Source organism: Lampetra fluviatilis (genome assembly GCF_964198595.1).
Source record: "Lampetra fluviatilis chromosome 45 unlocalized genomic scaffold, kcLamFluv1.1 SUPER_45_unloc_1, whole genome shotgun sequence".
Classification (NCBI taxonomy): Eukaryota; Metazoa; Chordata; class Hyperoartia; order Petromyzontiformes; family Petromyzontidae; genus Lampetra; species Lampetra fluviatilis.
The window spans coordinates 1,297,850-1,315,309 of NW_027620425.1; the positions used below are offsets into that span (position 1 = coordinate 1,297,850).

General features: G+C 45.0%; 3 protein-coding genes across 4 annotated transcripts; all 3 read right to left on the reverse strand.

The window, feature by feature from the left end:
* Nucleotides 1-209: 209 nt before the first annotated feature.
* Nucleotides 210-1,806, reverse strand: LOC144953788 (aerolysin-like protein). Its single transcript, XM_078884432.1, has 2 exons — nucleotides 1,746-1,806; nucleotides 210-1,238 (listed from the first exon to the last, which is right to left on the reverse strand). Exon 2 carries the CDS (start codon nucleotides 1,227-1,229, stop codon nucleotides 288-290), a length of 942 nt encoding a protein of 313 aa, XP_078740558.1. The 5' UTR covers nucleotides 1,230-1,238; nucleotides 1,746-1,806; the 3' UTR covers nucleotides 210-287.
* Nucleotides 1,807-6,494: 4,688 nt separating this feature from the next.
* Nucleotides 6,495-8,726, reverse strand: LOC144953780 (aerolysin-like protein). The gene is made up of 3 exons (XM_078884419.1): nucleotides 8,655-8,726; nucleotides 8,070-8,132; nucleotides 6,495-7,512 (listed from the first exon to the last, which is right to left on the reverse strand). The coding sequence occupies exons 1-3, from the start codon at nucleotides 8,708-8,710 to the stop codon at nucleotides 6,564-6,566; spliced, it is 1,068 nt and encodes a 355-aa protein (XP_078740545.1). The 5' UTR covers nucleotides 8,711-8,726; the 3' UTR covers nucleotides 6,495-6,563.
* A 4,415-nt stretch (nucleotides 8,727-13,141) lies between these two features.
* On the reverse strand, nucleotides 13,142-15,420 carry LOC144953787 (aerolysin-like protein). Of its 2 annotated transcripts, none has more exons than XM_078884431.1 (3): nucleotides 15,346-15,420; nucleotides 14,656-14,727; nucleotides 13,142-14,124 (listed from the first exon to the last, which is right to left on the reverse strand). In XM_078884431.1, exons 1-3 carry the CDS (start codon nucleotides 15,418-15,420, stop codon nucleotides 13,174-13,176), a joined length of 1,098 nt encoding a protein of 365 aa, XP_078740557.1. In that variant the 3' UTR covers nucleotides 13,142-13,173. The 2 variants fall into 2 exon arrangements, with proteins under 2 accessions (XP_078740557.1, XP_078740556.1); XM_078884430.1 differs by having other exon boundaries at nucleotides 14,664-14,727; nucleotides 15,346-15,362.
* Between the last annotated feature and the right edge of the window lie 2,040 nt (nucleotides 15,421-17,460).

Below are 17,460 nucleotides of genomic sequence, written 5' to 3' on the forward strand. Positions count from 1 at the left end.
AATTTGAAAATACTGAAATCTAGTGGAAATATACCATGCCAACCAAACCAGGTCAAGAACGGCAATGTGGGAGCTTGTGAGCAGCGTGGACCTATAGGCCTGCTGGCTAGTGAAACGCCCATGTTTGTAAACCCTTAAACTGAAGGAGAAAAGCAAAATGAATATTCCTTACATGGCAACCACAAAAATCGGAAAAGGCAAAAACTGCAGTGCAGAAGGATTTTATTCGTAGTCAGCCACAGTTATTCTTTCAGAACATTTGATCAAAAACGGTACAAAATGCTGCTCTATTTCTCAGTAGCACGGGCGGTCATTTTGGTGTAGGTGAGCCCCTTGTAGACGCCGCTCAGGGGCACATCAAAGACAGCTCCGTTCATGCAGGTGATGCGCAGCAGGGCCGTGTATGGGAGGTCGATGTTTGCACGCCCGATGTTGGCGACAACGGTGACGGTCTTGTGCGGAGGAACCGAGACGGGGAACGTGAGAGTTTCCATCCGCTCCTCCGTGTTCTCGATCTTGTACGTGCTCGATGAGCCCACGGTGAAGCTGAAGCCGGTCTCCACCGCCACGACCTCCGGGATGCCGGCCGAGACGGTCAGGCTGAAGGTGAACTCGATGCTGTTGGTCGTAGACCACGATGACGTTTTAGTTAACTTCTTGGAGCTCTGGAAGGTGTGAGACTGCACGATGCTGGTGGCGTTTATGTACTCCATTTCTTTAATCTCCTCCATCTGCACGTTAGGCAGAACCTGGTGCATAGTTGGGTAGTTCATGTTCTGGATCACCGACGATTTTATATCATTGATGAAAAGGAAGCCCATGGAGTCGATGTCCGCCCCCGCTCGGCCCCCAACACCCAAGCAGACGCCAGAGCCCACGTCGATCTTGTACTCGGTCTTCAGCCCCCAGTCCGTCATCTTGGCAAAGAACTCACGGTTGCGGCTAGTTCTGAACTTGATGGCACCCAGACGCGTGCCGGCCCCATTGCCCCACAGGGAGAGCTGCGACATGAACTCGCCCGACTGGAATTCAAACTGCTGAGCAGAGAAGTCCACGGTGCCGAATTTCTGCCTTCGCCCGTCAGTCAGCCACACCTCCACGCCCCTCACTTGCCAGCCTCCAACGCTCACGGAGAGTTTCTGCAGCGTGGCCGCATTGCTCCTCCCATCAAACGAGAACGCATTTCCACCTTGGCCTCCAATGATGTGCAGCGTAAGTGGGTACGACATTATGTCAACCTGGAACAGACAGGAGAGAATGGCAAGAATGTTTAAAGCCCAACGACATTATGGTTGTCCGAGTACAAACACAAGCATTAGTATAGTGCACCATAGAACGTATGTCATCTTAAAGTTGAACATTTTGCAATTCAGTTCTGCAAACCTTTGGGCACCATATTAATACCTAATAGACATTCCTTTCGTGTTCATCATTATAGTTGTGGTTTCGCAATTTGGAAATTAAAATAAGCAAACTTCAGGTCAACCATTTTAGATTGTTATTTTGCTTGTACACGATTGCTCTGCACAAAGTGCACGCGAGTGATCCCACCACTGAACATGGAATTGTGGTAGCCAGGAGTATCAAAAAAGAATTAACTCTACCTTATCTTCCTACATTAACCAGCAGGATATACAGTACAGTCCCATTCCACAACCCTCAAGCCACACGGTCAGAGTAACCCATCTAGCATTGGGAATGTAATAGGGCTGCACGCATCATGTAGGGAGCGGTAGCACAGATACCTTTTGCTTTCCACGAATAGTCAAAAGCTCAGCGAGACGATCCAGGCACTTGGCTGCAGGTCGACCTACACGGGTTATAGCAACAGAAGCAGATGGGTTAAGGTGGCGAGGGGAAACCAGATTAATCCTATAAGCCAATAACCACCAAATATCAATATGCAGATCGCCCAGACAAAAACCATCCTGGATCAAAAATGCCTAGTAGAGGTCTTTTAGAGTAGGAAAAATCCAGACCAGTCATTTAGGTATCAAATCAGATTAGGGTTAAGGCAATACAAGATAAGACGGTTTGTAAACTTGTCAAATTAGACAAGTCTCAAACATTCAGGGGCAAACCACAATTCAAAAACGGAATTCGGAGAACTCCCATGAACTGCAATTCTAAAGTTGCAGGGTTTTTAGCTTCCACCATGAAACCCTCAGATTTCAGGCACGTTTAAAACGAGTTTCCCCAGTGGATAGGCACACTATGCGAATGAACCAAATTACAGCAGATTCTCAACCACGGAAATTATCCGTGGTAGGCGAGATTTAGAAACGGTACAACAGGGATGGTTTGAGAAAAATGCAGAGATATAAAACCTGTGCATTTTTTAAAAGCTAGTGCAAACCATTAAACGGCAAAAGCACCCAGTTAATGTGTCTAAAGACAAAGAAGCGCAACTGAAATTTTTCGTGAGCACTTTACAAATGGGTTGAAACGGTCAAAGCAACCACCGTACCAAAATCGTATTCCGCTATGCACCACACCTACCTCAGAAGTCAACTCCGTGAAGCGCAGATATTCTGTGTTGGTTCCGCCCTCCTTTATATGCAATAGAGCACACATCACGTGGTACAATCACGTGGGCGTACCTTCCTATCCCTGGCCAATCGTGGGGGTGGGAGGGATAAGGCAATTATCGCGAGCCAATCAGCGCGAGGATTCACTAATTGAATGGGTGGCGCTTCCTGCACGGCGCGCCCATTTTGTGTGGGCAGCCGTTAATAAGCCGAGCCACGCGCGCTGACGCCTCATGAATGCAATCACGGTTCGCATATGAGTCTGTTGAGAGTCCATTGAGGGAGCTCATGTCACGTGGCATAATTACGCACGCGTTCCTCCGTCCATCTTCCTCTCCAGGCCAATCACTGCGAGCCAATTGCCACGAGGATTCGCTCATTGCATGGACGGCAGTTCCAAGCACGCGTGCCCATTGTTTGAGCCGCCGTTTATCAGCCGAGCTACTTGCAAGCGCCTCGTTAATGCAATCACGGTCCCGATACGAGGCCTTGATAGTCAATTGATTTGCGGATTTAAGTGATTTTTTGAGTTTTTGTTTAAACTTTTTAACATGGCCTCAAAGTAAAAGGTCAATTTAGCCTCACTATCATCGCCATCTTGAAATGCATAGTGTTGACGAGTGCCATATTAAGTAATGACCTTAGAACTGTACGTGCCTTTGGTCACTTTCTACCATTACTAGTTTAACAGGTAGGCTTTCGTGACCAATACCATCCATGTACAAGTTTTTTTTATTAGATTGCGTAAATATATAAATGTGTCATGAAACCTGCCAGCACCTTACAAAGCCAATTATTAAGGTTTCTCACGTGAACACAACATGCCAATTCGTTAATCGTACAGCACACCGGTGGATTGGAGAGCAACGCCACAACATTTACAATCCGAGTACGACGTTTCGCCAATCATTATAACTAGCTGCATCAGGCTGTCAGACAGATTTGTGGATAAATCCTCCTGTTTCGTTCCTTAAATAGATAGTTAGATGTGATGACATCACATGTGAGCTCTTCTTGCGCGAATTTAGGGGGATGGGGATTAGGAATGCGTATAAATTATTACGGGTATCCATTACAAGTTGAGTTATTTATATGCTACTCGACGTACATTAAGCAAGCTGTTTATGCAAGCCCATTGCTCTTGTTCCTACTGTCGATTGTGTGCACTAAATAGATGTCCCTGTTATTGTTCATCGGTGATCCCCGTTGAAGTATGGTGACCTGTATCGGCATGCATTTAAACAATGTGTTATTTGATTATTCGCTTCCAAGAAGCACTCAGTTTGTAGCTATCCGAACGGTTAAATTATTTTTACTTCTATCAATTTCTATAGATTCTTGAATTAGTCTTGGCCAGTAGTAACTAGTGTTGCACTCTTTTAACTAATTTGTCCAATTGTGGAACACTTTGATGTTGTCTGCCGGCCGAGTTTCCCTCGAAAAATTAGTGGTTTTTAAACCTTTATTGCTGGGATAAGTAGGCCACGCCCTTCAGGATAGACAGGTACGCGATTCAATTTGCAGTCACGTGACCACTGGACGGGGACTTTGGGGAGGGAGATTCTGTAGAAGGGCCAATCGTGACACCACCGTGTCGACATTACAGGAGTCCGTTAGTGTACTCGTGTGCCTCACAAATGGACAGATGCCCTTTCTGGACCCTCGTCAACCTCTCCAAGTCCTGGTGTGCATGTGGCCAGTGTTGGGAGCGAGAGGCATATCGTAGTTGATAAGATCACGCAGCAGAATCCAGGAAAACAATGCAGAGCGCTTCCCGAAACGTTTATCTCGTCAGTTGATGACCACCATGTCCTCAATAACAATTGCAGCCAGGAAATATCAAGGCACAGGTCACAATAGCTTAGTAAGGAAACCTGGTCACACTTACCATTCTAAAAGGTCAAGCATTGGAATCCCGATTGACGCGACCCCTGATCGTGACCATGCAGAAGGAGTCATTTAAAAAAAAATGCAATCACTACGTTTAAGCTCTGTACCAAGGTACTAATCCAGGCGAGATCTATTTATGGAAAAACAATTGAGCAACAAATATGGTCAAGGTTGTAGGTAGAGGTGGTGTTAATGCCGTAACAATTGGAGGGAGCTCGATGCATTCTATACGTGCCTTGTTCAGACCTCTACAGGGCATAAGCCAGAGCAACTCATTGTCAAAAAGCAATATGTTTGGTCGCCCTTTGGAGAAAGTATTTCTTTGCACAATTGAGACACGCATTGCTCCCCACAGCAAGTGTGGCCTGACAAGTCTTACAAATGCTGGAACAGGGACGTTCCCATTCATTCTGTATGGTTATTAGCCAGTGGGGTACAATGGCCGGCTACCGTTTAAGAATTTACTCCCCGGCTCCAAATGAAATTTTATTCGATGCTCTGCTTAGCATTGTAATTTGACAATACTGAAATCTAGTTTAAATATACCATGCCAAACCAACCCAGGTCAAGAATGGCAATGTGGGAGCTTGTGAGCAGCGTGGACCTACTATAGGCCTGCTGGCCAGTGAAATGCCCATGTCTGTAAAACTTAAACTGAAAAAGGAAAATCAAAATGATATTCCTTACATGGTGACCACAAAACACGGAAAAGGCAAAAGCTACAATGCAGAAGGCATTTATTCGTAGTCAGCCACAATTATTTTTTCAGAACATTTGATCAAAAACGGTACAACTTGCTGCGCTAATTCTCAGTAGCACGGGCAGTCATTTTGGTGTAGGTGAGCCCCTTGTAGATGCCATTTAGGGGAACGTCAAAGAGAGCGCCGTTCATGCAGGTGACGCGCAGCAGGGCCGTGTACGGAAGGTCGATGTTTGCACGCCCGATTTTGGCGACAACGGTGATGATCTTGTGCGGAGTAACAGACAGGGAACGTGAGGGTTTCCATCTGCTCCTCCGTGTTCTCGAACGATCAAGGAACAGAGGGCAAGGGTCACAATGGTCTAGGAAACCTGGTCACTCCACCCTTGCAAGTATTTACAATTCCTAACACAAGTTTATCATTGGAATCCAGATTGACGTGCACCTGGTCACAGTGTAGTCGACATGACCATGTATGGGCAACCGCTGTAAAACTGCAATCGCCATGCTAAAGTAACGAAGTGTCTATCCAGCAAAGTTGCAACCCCGGAACACACAATTGCGAGCAACTAATGTAGTTACTGTGAAGTTTAACGCCGCAAAACATTTTTTTAAAGGGCGAGTCCATGCACTACATGTGCCCTGACACGATACCTTGGTCAAGGTCACAAGGCAGAGCTGCACATTGTTAAAGAATGAGCAAGTGTTGGTCATTCTTTAAAACCGCGTCCCTGCATAATTCTTAGCGATTCATACATTGCTACCTGGGAACAATAAAAAGTAAGTGTGCTTCGTAACATGTCTGTTAAATGGTTGGACATGGACATTTCAATCGAATCTGTACTGTTAACCACAGCAGGGCACAATAGCAGGTGGCCGCTGAGGAATGTATTGCCCATCTCGAAAGACAATCCTTTTTAAAAGGTGGTTGCATAGCATGGTCATTTGACGATCTTAAATCTAGTTAACAAGTTCCTTTGGAGTAGGCAGGTAGGACCTCGGTTGGATAGCGCATTCGTGCACGGCAGAAAGACAGATAATCCCTGGTGGGAAGTGTGGAACCTTTTGTTTCTACCTGTAAATTATACCATGCCACTAACCCGTTTCAAAAATGCAATGCAGAATAGAGGATATGACGCTCAATGCTTTGGTTCTTTCGGCAACGTCACGGTGAAAAAAAAAAAAAATCCAAAGAGTATGGATCCTTGCAGTCACGAAAATGTCTAATCTAGAACGATATGAAGCTCAATGCAACTACAAATATCACTGCCAGCAAATGGTGAAATATCCATGTCTATAAACATTAGAATCTCGTAAAAATGTAAATTCCTTACATACAAAAACATGCAAAGAGCAAATTGCAGTGCAATGCAGAAGGCTTTTATTCGTAAATCAGCCAAAACTATTCTCAGAACATTTGATCAAACACGGTACAAAATGCTGCTCTATTTCTCAGTAGCACGGGCAGTCATTTGGGTGTAGGTGAGCCCCTTGTAGACACCACGCAGGGGAATGTCCAAGCGAGCACCGTTCTTGCAGGTGATGCGCAGCAGGGCCGTGTACGGGAGGTCGATGTTTGCACGCCCGATTTTGGCGACAACGGTGACGGTCTTGTGCGGAGGAACAGAGACAGGGAACGTGAGAGTTTCCAGCCGCTCCTCAGATTCCACCAATGCGTGCGTGGTCTCCGAGCTCACGGTGAAGCTGAAGCCAGTCTTCACATCCACGACCTCAGGGATGCCTGCAGAGACCTCCAGGCTGAACGTGAACTCGATCTTGTTGGTTGTAGACCACGATGACGTTTTGGTTATTTTCTTAGAGGTCAGGAAGGTGTGAGACTGCACGATGCTGGTGTTGTTTGTATACTTTAGGTCTTTAATCTCCTCCATTTGCACGTTGGGGCGAACCTGGTGCAAAGTTGGATAGTTCATGTTCTGGATCACCGACGACTTTACATCATTGATGAAAAGGAAACCCATGCAGTCTATGTCGGCCCCCCCTCGGCCCCCAACGCCCAAGCAGATTCCAGAGCCCACGTCAATCTTGTACTCGGTCTTGAGCCCCCAGTCCGTCATCTTGGCAAAGAACTCGCGGTTGCGGTTCGTTCTGAACTTGATGGCACCCAGACGCGTGCCGGCCCCATTGCCCCACAGGGACAGCTGCGACATGAACTCGCCCGACTGGAATTCAAACTGCCGAGCAGAGGAGTCCACGGTGCCGAATGTCTGCCTTCGCCCGTCAGTCAGCCACACCTCCACGCCCCTCACTTGCCAGCCTCCAACGCTCACGGAGAGTTTCTGCAGCGTGGCCGCATTGCTCTTCCCATCAAAAGAGAACGCAGTTCCACCTTGGCCTCCAATGATGTGCAGCGTATATGGGTACGACATTGTCAACCTAGAACAGACACAAGCAAGGGAGAGCATGACAAGAATGTTTCAAGCCCAACCCATTATGGCTGCATTACTAGCATTTAAATAAACAGAATTACTGCAATTTACTAGCAACTGGAGTTCCGTGTACCAGTTTATATATTTAAATACTTTTGAAAAGTTGAAAAAAACTAGGGGGCACCAAAGTGCACAATAGCCATTTCACATGTATATAATAGAGTAATTTATTGCATCAATTTTTGGCACGTTTGCAAAGTAAACCTAATTTTAACATCGTCAAAATTACCATTCTAGATTTAATAATTTGTGTAAGCAATACAGCAAAGTGCATCACAATTAACAATTAGTTCTTTCAGGCACAAGTGTGCGTGCTTTTGGAAGTGGGACATTGAGGCAGGGGAGTAGCTAAAAAACACAACTGCATCTTACTTTATCATCTGCCTACTACAAAGTGGAATATAAAAAAAGGTATGGAACGTTCCACACCAAAGTAGGCCATCATGCAGAGGTGGCAATCCAAAAAGGGCTGCACGCATCTCATTGAAGAGTGGTAGCACAAACCTTTTTCTCACGCCAATAAACGAAAGCTCGGACAGGTGACCCAGGCACTTGGATGAAGCGGACCTGCATAGATCGTAGGCACAGAAGCAGTTGGGTTAAGGTGGCAAGGAAACCAGATTAAAGCCGACAATCTAATGACAAACACAATGATTTGAGAATTCCCAGTAACTGTGAATCAAAGTTTAAAGGGCCGTCAGCTTCCTCCATACAACTCTGATTACAGGTCAGTAAAACGGAAATAGTTAAGCAATATTCTACGAAGCCATTTTCTTTTTACAACATTAGACTGAACAGCCAGAATTGTGGCAGGTGAGAATTTATATACGGTACAAAATAGGCATGGGTATAAAATATGTCGTGGAAACGACACAAGCCCACCTGTTGATAGAAGGGAAAATTAGGTAAACAATCGTTTCAATGCAAACTTTATTTGGCAAAGTAGAAAACGTACCGACACCGAAATTAAAATCAAATGGTGTTTAAAAAGTGGTTGTCTTGCATAAAAGAAAACGGCGAAAAAAAGGTAGGTTTCATTAATTCGTGTACATTTTAGTTTAACTGCGATAAGAGTACAATGTGCGGGACATGGACAGGGTTTCTTTTTTAAGGAAAACTTGAATCGTCATGCGCGCCGAGTGCATGTAGAAATCTTCAGCTCGTTAGGCTTCAAAGATCAGAAGATACTAATGCTCAGTCAACTAAAAAAAAGTCCATAAAAGACAACACAGAATAAAAGTTAGAAAAAAAAGACAACCCACACGATCCCAACATGGTCTGAAAAGGGGTACAACTGTAAAACCTAAAGCAAGCCGCGCACTCTACACGCCCCACCCACCACTTACCTAAGCAGCCTACCCCGTGAAGAGCAGATTAAGTGTGCCATCTGCTCCCTCCTTTATATCGGGGAAGCCCACGTCACGTGGTACAATCACGCGGGTTTGCCTTCCTATCACTGGCCAATCATGGGGGTCGGAGGGAGAATGCAATCATCACGAGCCTGGCACTTCCTTCATGCGTTCCTAGTTTGCGTGAGACTCCGTTAACGAGATGAGCCACGCGCGCGAGAGCCTCATAGACGCAATCACGGTTACCATACGAGTCTGTTGAAAGTCCATTGAGGGAGCTCACATCACGTGACATAATTACGCGCGCGTGCCTCCGCCCATCTTCCCCTGCAGGCGAATCACCGCGAGCCAATCACCGCGAGGATTCGCTCATTGCACGGGTGGCAGTTTCGCGCACGCGCGCCCATTGAGTGAGGCGCCGTTCATGAGCCGAGCTACTGGCACGCGCCTCGTTAATGCAATCACGGTCCAGATTCCAGGACGTGAGTCAATTGAGTTGTGTATTCAAGTGATTTTAAAGTTTGTTTCTTTTTAACATGGTCCACACGAAAACGTTCAAATTAGCCTCGCTACCATCACCATCTGTAGTTCATGTAGTTAATAAGTGCCTTATCGATTATAGACCTTTGAACTAAACGTGCCTCTGGATACTTTTTGGTAACTCATTTGTTCAATTGTGGATTGCTTTGATATGTCTGCTGGCCGCGTCTCCCTTCAAAATGAGATTCTGAGTCGCTATTTTTGAAAATGAACTTCTCGTGCTGATTTGATGTGTTTTCTGATATCAAACACCTTCAAATGGAATGACATGAGCCAAAACTCCTTAATGAGGACGTGTGAAAGGTGTGTCCATCTTGAATGGATGTAATAGACGCAACAGATTAAACATACGATAATTTCTGGTCTAATTTATTGATTAGAATATGACTTTATAATGTCACTGTACTATTGCAAAACCATAATAAAGCTTAATTATGGTGTCCTGTCTTAATAGGGTAAAGCGGGCATTCTTCACACCAACATACAGACAGTTAAGGGTTCCGGTCCCGTCATTACACCATCACACATTGCTCCACTCGTTCATGTAAAGTTATCTCTCCATCCACAGCGCGCTCCTCTCTTTACTCTTGCCGGCGGCCCCTCTTTCATTCCCTCTCCTCACACGTCTCCTCAATCCCAGCCACCAATCCCCTGCCTTCACATCTCGGAGTTACTCTCGGTAAACTCGGTACAGGTATTGATGTCAATGTTATTTATAATTAACCGCAATAATAAGAAAAATCATATTATTGGTTCTTTCGGTAAAGTCACGTAGAAGGGAAATAATACAATAATATAAATATAAAACAATAAAAATTCTCACGACGTTTCGAATGCAACACAAGCAATCATCATCAGGTGTAAAATCCACAGAAAGAAACTTTTTTCAAATTTTCAAGAAACTTTTTTCAAATTTTCTTGCTGTGGATTTCACACCTGATGATGATTGCTTGTGTTGCAGTCGAAACGTCGTGAGAATTTTTATTGTTTTATATTTATATTATTTTATTATTTCCCTTTTACGTGACTTTACCGAAAGAACCAAGAATATGAATCCCTGCAGTCACGAAAGCTTTAAATCTAAATTTAATTTAAAAAAATAATGTTCGGTCCCTTTTCGTTTGTGGGCTCAGTTGACACTAAATGCCCGAGAGTGCAACTTTGGGATTGATAGTGTAACCAGTGCGGTTGAGTAACTAATAAATGGTTAATCTATTCACACTGAAATATTGTTAGACGTTGTTAATGCTTGTGAATGTTGCTGGGTTAGGATTGACAGAGGATAAATGGGTGGTATGGCTAGGCCACGCCATTCAAACTTAGAATAGGCAGGCACGTGATTCAATCGCAAGTCATGTGACCATTGGACAAAGATTTTGAAGAGAAAAAATCGGTATGGGGTAGTTGGCAATTTTGATGCCTGCACATCGATATTATAGGGGTCCATACTCTTTGGTTCTTTCTGTAAAGTCGCGTCGGTAGAAAAAATATACATCACGACGTTTCGATAGAAACACAAGCAATCGTCCTCAGGTGAAAAAATACAGTAGAACTGCTGAGGCAGGAGAAATGTAGCAAGAGAACTGCTGCAACAATAGGTTATACAGGTAGGAACAACAGTACCACACTGCCCACCAGGGATTATCTGTCTGTCTGTCTGTCGTTCATAGCCACGCCCTCGATTTGTATTTCATAGAGCGCTTCGGGCGGGCTCAGCACCACGTGACGCGCCGCCCCAGGCAGCTTGCGCCGCGTGACACGGATCGCACGAATGCGCTGTCCAACCAAGTTCCTACCTGTCCACTCCGAAGGAACGTGTACTCTGCCACAAGAGTGGCCATTGTATTGCTAGAGATTAGCAGAGGTGTGGACTCGAGTCATGTGACTTGGACTCGAGTCAGACTCGAGTCATGAATTTGATGACTTGCGACTCGACTTGGACTTGCATAACAATGACTTTGTCCCACCTCTGGAGATTAGCATGTCAATCTGTTAATGTAAGATTAACCTGTCCGCTTGAGAAAACCGGGTGCCAGCTAAGCCTTGAGGGTGGCAATTGTGTTGTGAGAGATTAGGGATTAATTTCAACCGAGAAGATGGGTACAAACTGAGCAATCATTTGGAAGGACATCATGGACCAGGTAAAGTCACAACTCCGTGACATTTTCATCCTAACTTAGCCACCACTGCTCCCTTTTCCTCGATGAGGCCGCAGCTCACGTTTGTTTAATCGGCTGAATGGCTCACTGGCACAGCCACCGTTACATTAGTTCTATTGCGTTGACATGCTGGTATCTCAGTGCAGCGACCAACGCTGCTATATATTTTTCCACGAGGTGGCGTTTTCCCCGTTTTTTTTACACTGATATTCCAATTTTCTCAAACAACCGCTACTGCAGCCGTCTTTCATTTACATAATCTCTCAAACACAATGGCCACCCTCACGGCTCTGCTGGCACCCGTTTTTCTCACACCGACAGGCTAATCTTACATTAACAGATTGACATGCCAATCTCTAGCAATAAAATTGCCACTCTTGTAGCAGCGTGGTCGTGGGGTCTTTATAACCTTTTGTTGCAGCAGTACTCTCGCTACATTTCTCCTGCTATATTTTTTCACCCGAGGACGATTGCTTGTGTTGCGATCATAATGTGATCAATAATTGTTTCTACCCAAGTGACTTTACCGAAATAACCAGAGTATAGATTCCTGCAGTCACAAAAGCTTCAAATCAAGATTGCAGCGGTTAGTTGGCATACCTGTGCCGAGCCAGACGAACAAAAAAAAGACGTGACCGCTCAACCTTTCAAAGTCCTGATCTGCACGTGGCCAGTTGTTGGGATCGAACGCCGTCACATTTGAGATCACGCAAAGCAAGCAATGCAGTGCTACCAATACTTTGTCATTTTTCGATGACCACCCGTGGTTCTCCAACGCTCAAGGAACAGGGACCTCGGGTCACAGCCTGGTTTGGAAACCTGGTCACTCCACCCTTTCAAGCATTTACAACTCCTAACACAGGTTAGAAATTTGAATCCAGATCGACGTGAACGTGGTCATATGACCATGTAGAGGCAACCGTTGGTGCAATGAAATCGCCACTCAAGAAATGTAACGAAGGGTCAAGCCAGCAAAGTTGCAACTCGGGAAACCGGAATTGAGCAACCAATGTAGTTCCCTTAAATTGGAGCTGGTCAATGTAGAGAATTTAAGTAAAACTACCATGCATTTAAAAGTTGTGACAGACCTACGTCATAGTCATAAGGTTGAGCAGCACATTAATTTTTAACGAGATATGCATTGCTGCCTGGGAGCAAGAATAATGAAGTGTGCCTTGTGACAAGTCTGTTAGTGCTTGGACAGGGACACTTACAGTCAATATGTACTGTTATCCACCAGTAATTCATTGCCCATCTCCAAATCAAATCCTATTTTAAGCGGTGCATAACATTGTCATTCGACACCGCCAAAATCTAGTTGAAATATACCATACAATGGGGGAATTGAGGATATGAAGCTCAGGTGAAAACACAAAATAAGCCCTGCCAACATCAACAGCAAAACGGTAAAATAACCACATCTGGCAAACAATACAACCTATTAAGTAAATTCCATACATGCAAACAGAAAATTGCAGTGCAATGCAGAAGGTTTTTATTCGTAGTCAGCCACACTTATTCTTTCAGAACATTTGATCAAAAACGGTACAAAATGCTGCTCTATTTCTCAGTAGCACGGGCGGTCATTTTGGTGTAGGTGAGCCCCTTGTAGACGCCACGCAGGGGAACGTCAAAGAGAGCGCCGTTCATGCAGGTGATGCGCAGCAGGGCCGTGTACGGGAGGTCGATGTTTGCACGCCCGATGCTGGCGACAACGGTGACGGTCTTGTGCGGAGGAACAGAGACGGGGAACGTGAGAGTTTCCATTCGCTCCTCCGTGTTCTCGATCTTGTACGTGCTCGAAGAGCCCACGGTGAAGCTGAAGCCAGTTTCCACCGCCACGACCTCCGGGATGCCCGCCGAGACGGTCAGGCTGAAGGTGAACTCGATGCTGTTGGTTGTCGACCACGATGACATTTTGGTTATCTTCTTGGAGCTCTGGAAGGTGTGAGACTGCACGATGCTGGTGTCGTTTATGTACTCCATTTCTTTAATCTCCTCCATCTGCACGTTAGGCAGAACCTGGTGCATAGTTGGGTAGTTCATGTTCTGGATCACCGACGATTTTATATCATTGATGAAAAGGAAGCCCATGCTGTCAATGTCAGCCCCCGCTCGGCCCTGAACGCCCAAGCAGACGCCAGAGCCCACGTCGATCTTGTACTCGGTCTTGAGCCCCCAGTCCGTCATCTTGGCAAAAAACTCGCGGTTGCGGCTCGTTCTGAACTTGATGGCACCCAGACGCGTGCCGGCCCCATTGCCCCACAGGGAGAGCTGCGACATGAACTCGCCCGACTGGAATTCAAACTGCTGAGCAGAGAAGTCCACGGTGCCGAATTTCTGCCTTCGCCCGTCAGTCAGCCACACCTCCACGCCCCTCACTTGCCAGCCTCCAACGCTCACGGAGATTTTCTGCAGCGTGGCGGCATTGCTCCTCCCATCAAACGTGAACGCATATCCACCTTGGCCTCCAATGATGTGCAGCGTAAGCGGGTACGACATTATGTCAACCTGGAACAGACAAAGGAGAGCATGGCAAGAATGATTAAAGCCCAACGACATTATATAGATTGCCCGAGTATAAACACAAGCATTAGTACAGTGCACCATAGAACAATGTGCCATTCATCTTAAAGTTAAACATTTTGCAATTCAGGTCTGCAAACCATTGGGCAACAATAATAACCAATTACACATTCCTTTCATGTTAATCATTATAATTCGCAATTTGGGCAGTAAAATAAGCAAACTCCATGCTAACCATTTTCGAGCGTATTTTTGCTTATGCAAGATTGCTCAGCAAAACGCGTACGAGTGAACAATCAAAAGTTAAACTTATGCTCATGTGTGCATGCTCACGGAACTGGGGGGCATTATTGGTGGCCAGGAGTTTCAAAAATAATTAACTTTACCTTATCTTCCTACATCAACCAGCAGGATACAGTACAGGCCATTCCACAACCCTCAATCCGCACGGCCACAGTAACCCATCTAGCATTGGCAATTTAAGAGGGATGCACGTGTCATGGAGGAAGCGGTAGCACGGATACCTTTTTCTTTCCACGAATAATCAAAAGCTCGGAGAGACGATCCAGGCACTTGGCTGCAGTCGACCTACACGGGTTATAGCAACAGAAGCAGATGGGTTAAGGTGGCGAGGGGAAACCAGATGAATCCTAGAACAACCAAATATCAATACGCAGATCGCCCAGACAAAAACCATCCTTGCTCAAAAATGCCTAGTGGAGGTCTTTTAGAGAGTAGGCAAAATCCAGACCGGTAATTTTAGGCATCGAATCATATTAGGGTTAAGGCAACATAAGACGCGTGGTAAACGTGGCAAATTAAATAAGTCTCAAACATTAAGGAGTACACCACAATTCGGAGAACTCCCATGAACTGCTTCCTCCATACAACGCACAGATGTCAGATCCGAAAAGGATGATTTTCTCCAGTAGATAGGCACACTATGTTAATGAAACAAATTACAGCAGATTCTCATCCGCGGAAATTATCCGTGGTCGCTGAGATTTAGAAACGGTACAGAGCAGGGATGGTTTGAGAAAACCTGCGAATTTATTTAAAATATAGTGCAAACCATTGAATGTCAAAAGCGCACAGTTAATGTATCTACTGACAAAGAGCCACAAGTGTAACGTTTCGTCAACGCGTATGACATGGTTTGAAAAGGCCGAGGCAACAAATTCATATTCAGCTAGGCACCACACCTACCTCAGGAGTCAGCTCCGTGAAACGCAGATACTCCGTGTTGGTTCTGCCCTCCTTTATATACAATGGAGCACACATCACGTGGTACTATCATGTGGGTGTGGCTTCCCATCCCTGGCCAATCGTGGAGGGGAGGGATAAGGCAATTAGTCCGAGCCAATCAGCGCGAGGATTCACAAATTGGATGGGTGGCGCTTCCTGCACGCGCGCCCATTTTGTGTGGGCAGCCGTTAATAAGCCGAGCCACGCGCGCTGACGCCTCAAGAATGCAATCACGTTTCGAATACGAGTCTGTTGAGAGTCCATTGAGGGAGCTCACGTCACGTGGCATAATTACGCACGCGTTCCTTCGTCCATCTTCCTCTCCAGGCCAATCACTGCGAGCCAATCACCGCGAGGATTCACTCATTGCATGGGTGGTCGTTCCGCTCACGCGTGCCCATTGTGTGAGGGACAATTTCAACCGAGAAGATGGATTCTGGCTCAGCACTCATTGGAAGGACGTGATACACCGTTTCGGGTCTTGATTGATTTTGTTTTACTGACTTTCGGACTGCGGTCCATTCGCTGGCATTGTCTCTTTGGACCGTTCACGCGACGGTCAATGGTATGGTTTATAACAGATTGTATAATAATAAATAGTATAATAATATAATGTTTAATATAATTCATGAGGTAATATATAGTATCGTAATTGCATAGTGAGAATACAGCAGTGTGGTATACAGTAGGGTTGATAGAATAATACCAATATTACAAGTATTATTATAGTCTATAGTAACGCAGTGTATAATTCAATGTTGGGGTCTGTCTATGGCAGTTTATAATACGGGGTATAGTCGTGTGATGTAAGAAAAAAGATGAAATGAAGGCATATTATAATCGTTTTTGCGACATTGAAGTGTAATGTATAATGACTTATTGTTAGTAGCTCGACTTATTGAAGATTATATTGAGTATATTGATGATATTGATGTAGTTTATATTTTAGTTTTTTTATGGGTTCACTATATGATAGTCATTATATAGTGTATTGTATACCCAGTTACTTAATGTAGATAGCTCAGCTTATTGGAGAATATGTTGAGTACATTGATTATATTGATGTAGTTTATATTTAGTTCTTTCACATCGGTTTATTGTATGATAGTGGGTGGTTGCAGTTCTTTAGCATCAATATACTAAATGCCTCTGTTGATATGTAAACTCTGACTTTAACATAGCCACTTCCGTGACCAGTTACATGATAATTCCTCGCATTAACATCATGCTAATCTCCCAGTTACATGCTATTTTCTGACTTTAACATCCTGCTAACTCTCTCACATTAACACAGCTTATTCAATGCTAAATTCTTCTGTAGATATGTAAACTCCTTTGTCAAGGCGCTCTTCTCCTCCCACCCAGCTTAAAATACAATGCCAACCTTAGCAGTGTTCATTGGAGCACTGTCTTTCAGACAGCTCTGTCTTCACCTGAGCACGGCTGCTTGTGTTGTGGCCGAAACGTCGTGAGAATTTTATTTTTTAATGTTTTACTTTTATTATTTTATTATTTCCCTTCAATGTGACTTTACCGAAAGAACCAAGAAGATGCTTATTGATGGTTACCAGTCTTAATGGGGTGGAGCGGGCAATTAAGGGTTCCAGCCCCTTTTCCACCTCCATCACACACAGCTCCACTCCTTCATGTAAAGTTATCTCTCCATCCACAGCGCTCTCCTCTCTTCACTCTTGCCGACGGCCCCTCCCTCATTCCCTCTCCTCACACGTCTCCTCAATCCCAGCCACCAATCCCCTGCCTTCTCCTCTCAGAGTTACTCCCGTTCAACTCGGTACAGGGATTCATGTCAATGTTATTTATAATTAACTGCAATAATAACAATAATGTTACGTCCCTTTTTCGTTTGTCCACTCAGTTGCTGCTAAATAGTTGCAAGCGCAATCGTGGGATTGTAACCAGTGTGGTTGGGTAACTAATAAATGGCGCTTATATTCACACTACAATGTTATAAGTCATTGCTAATCCTTGTGAATGTTGCTCGGTTATGATTGACCTCGGATAAATTGGTGGTACGGCTATGCCACACCCTTCCATCTCAGAATAGGCAGGCACATG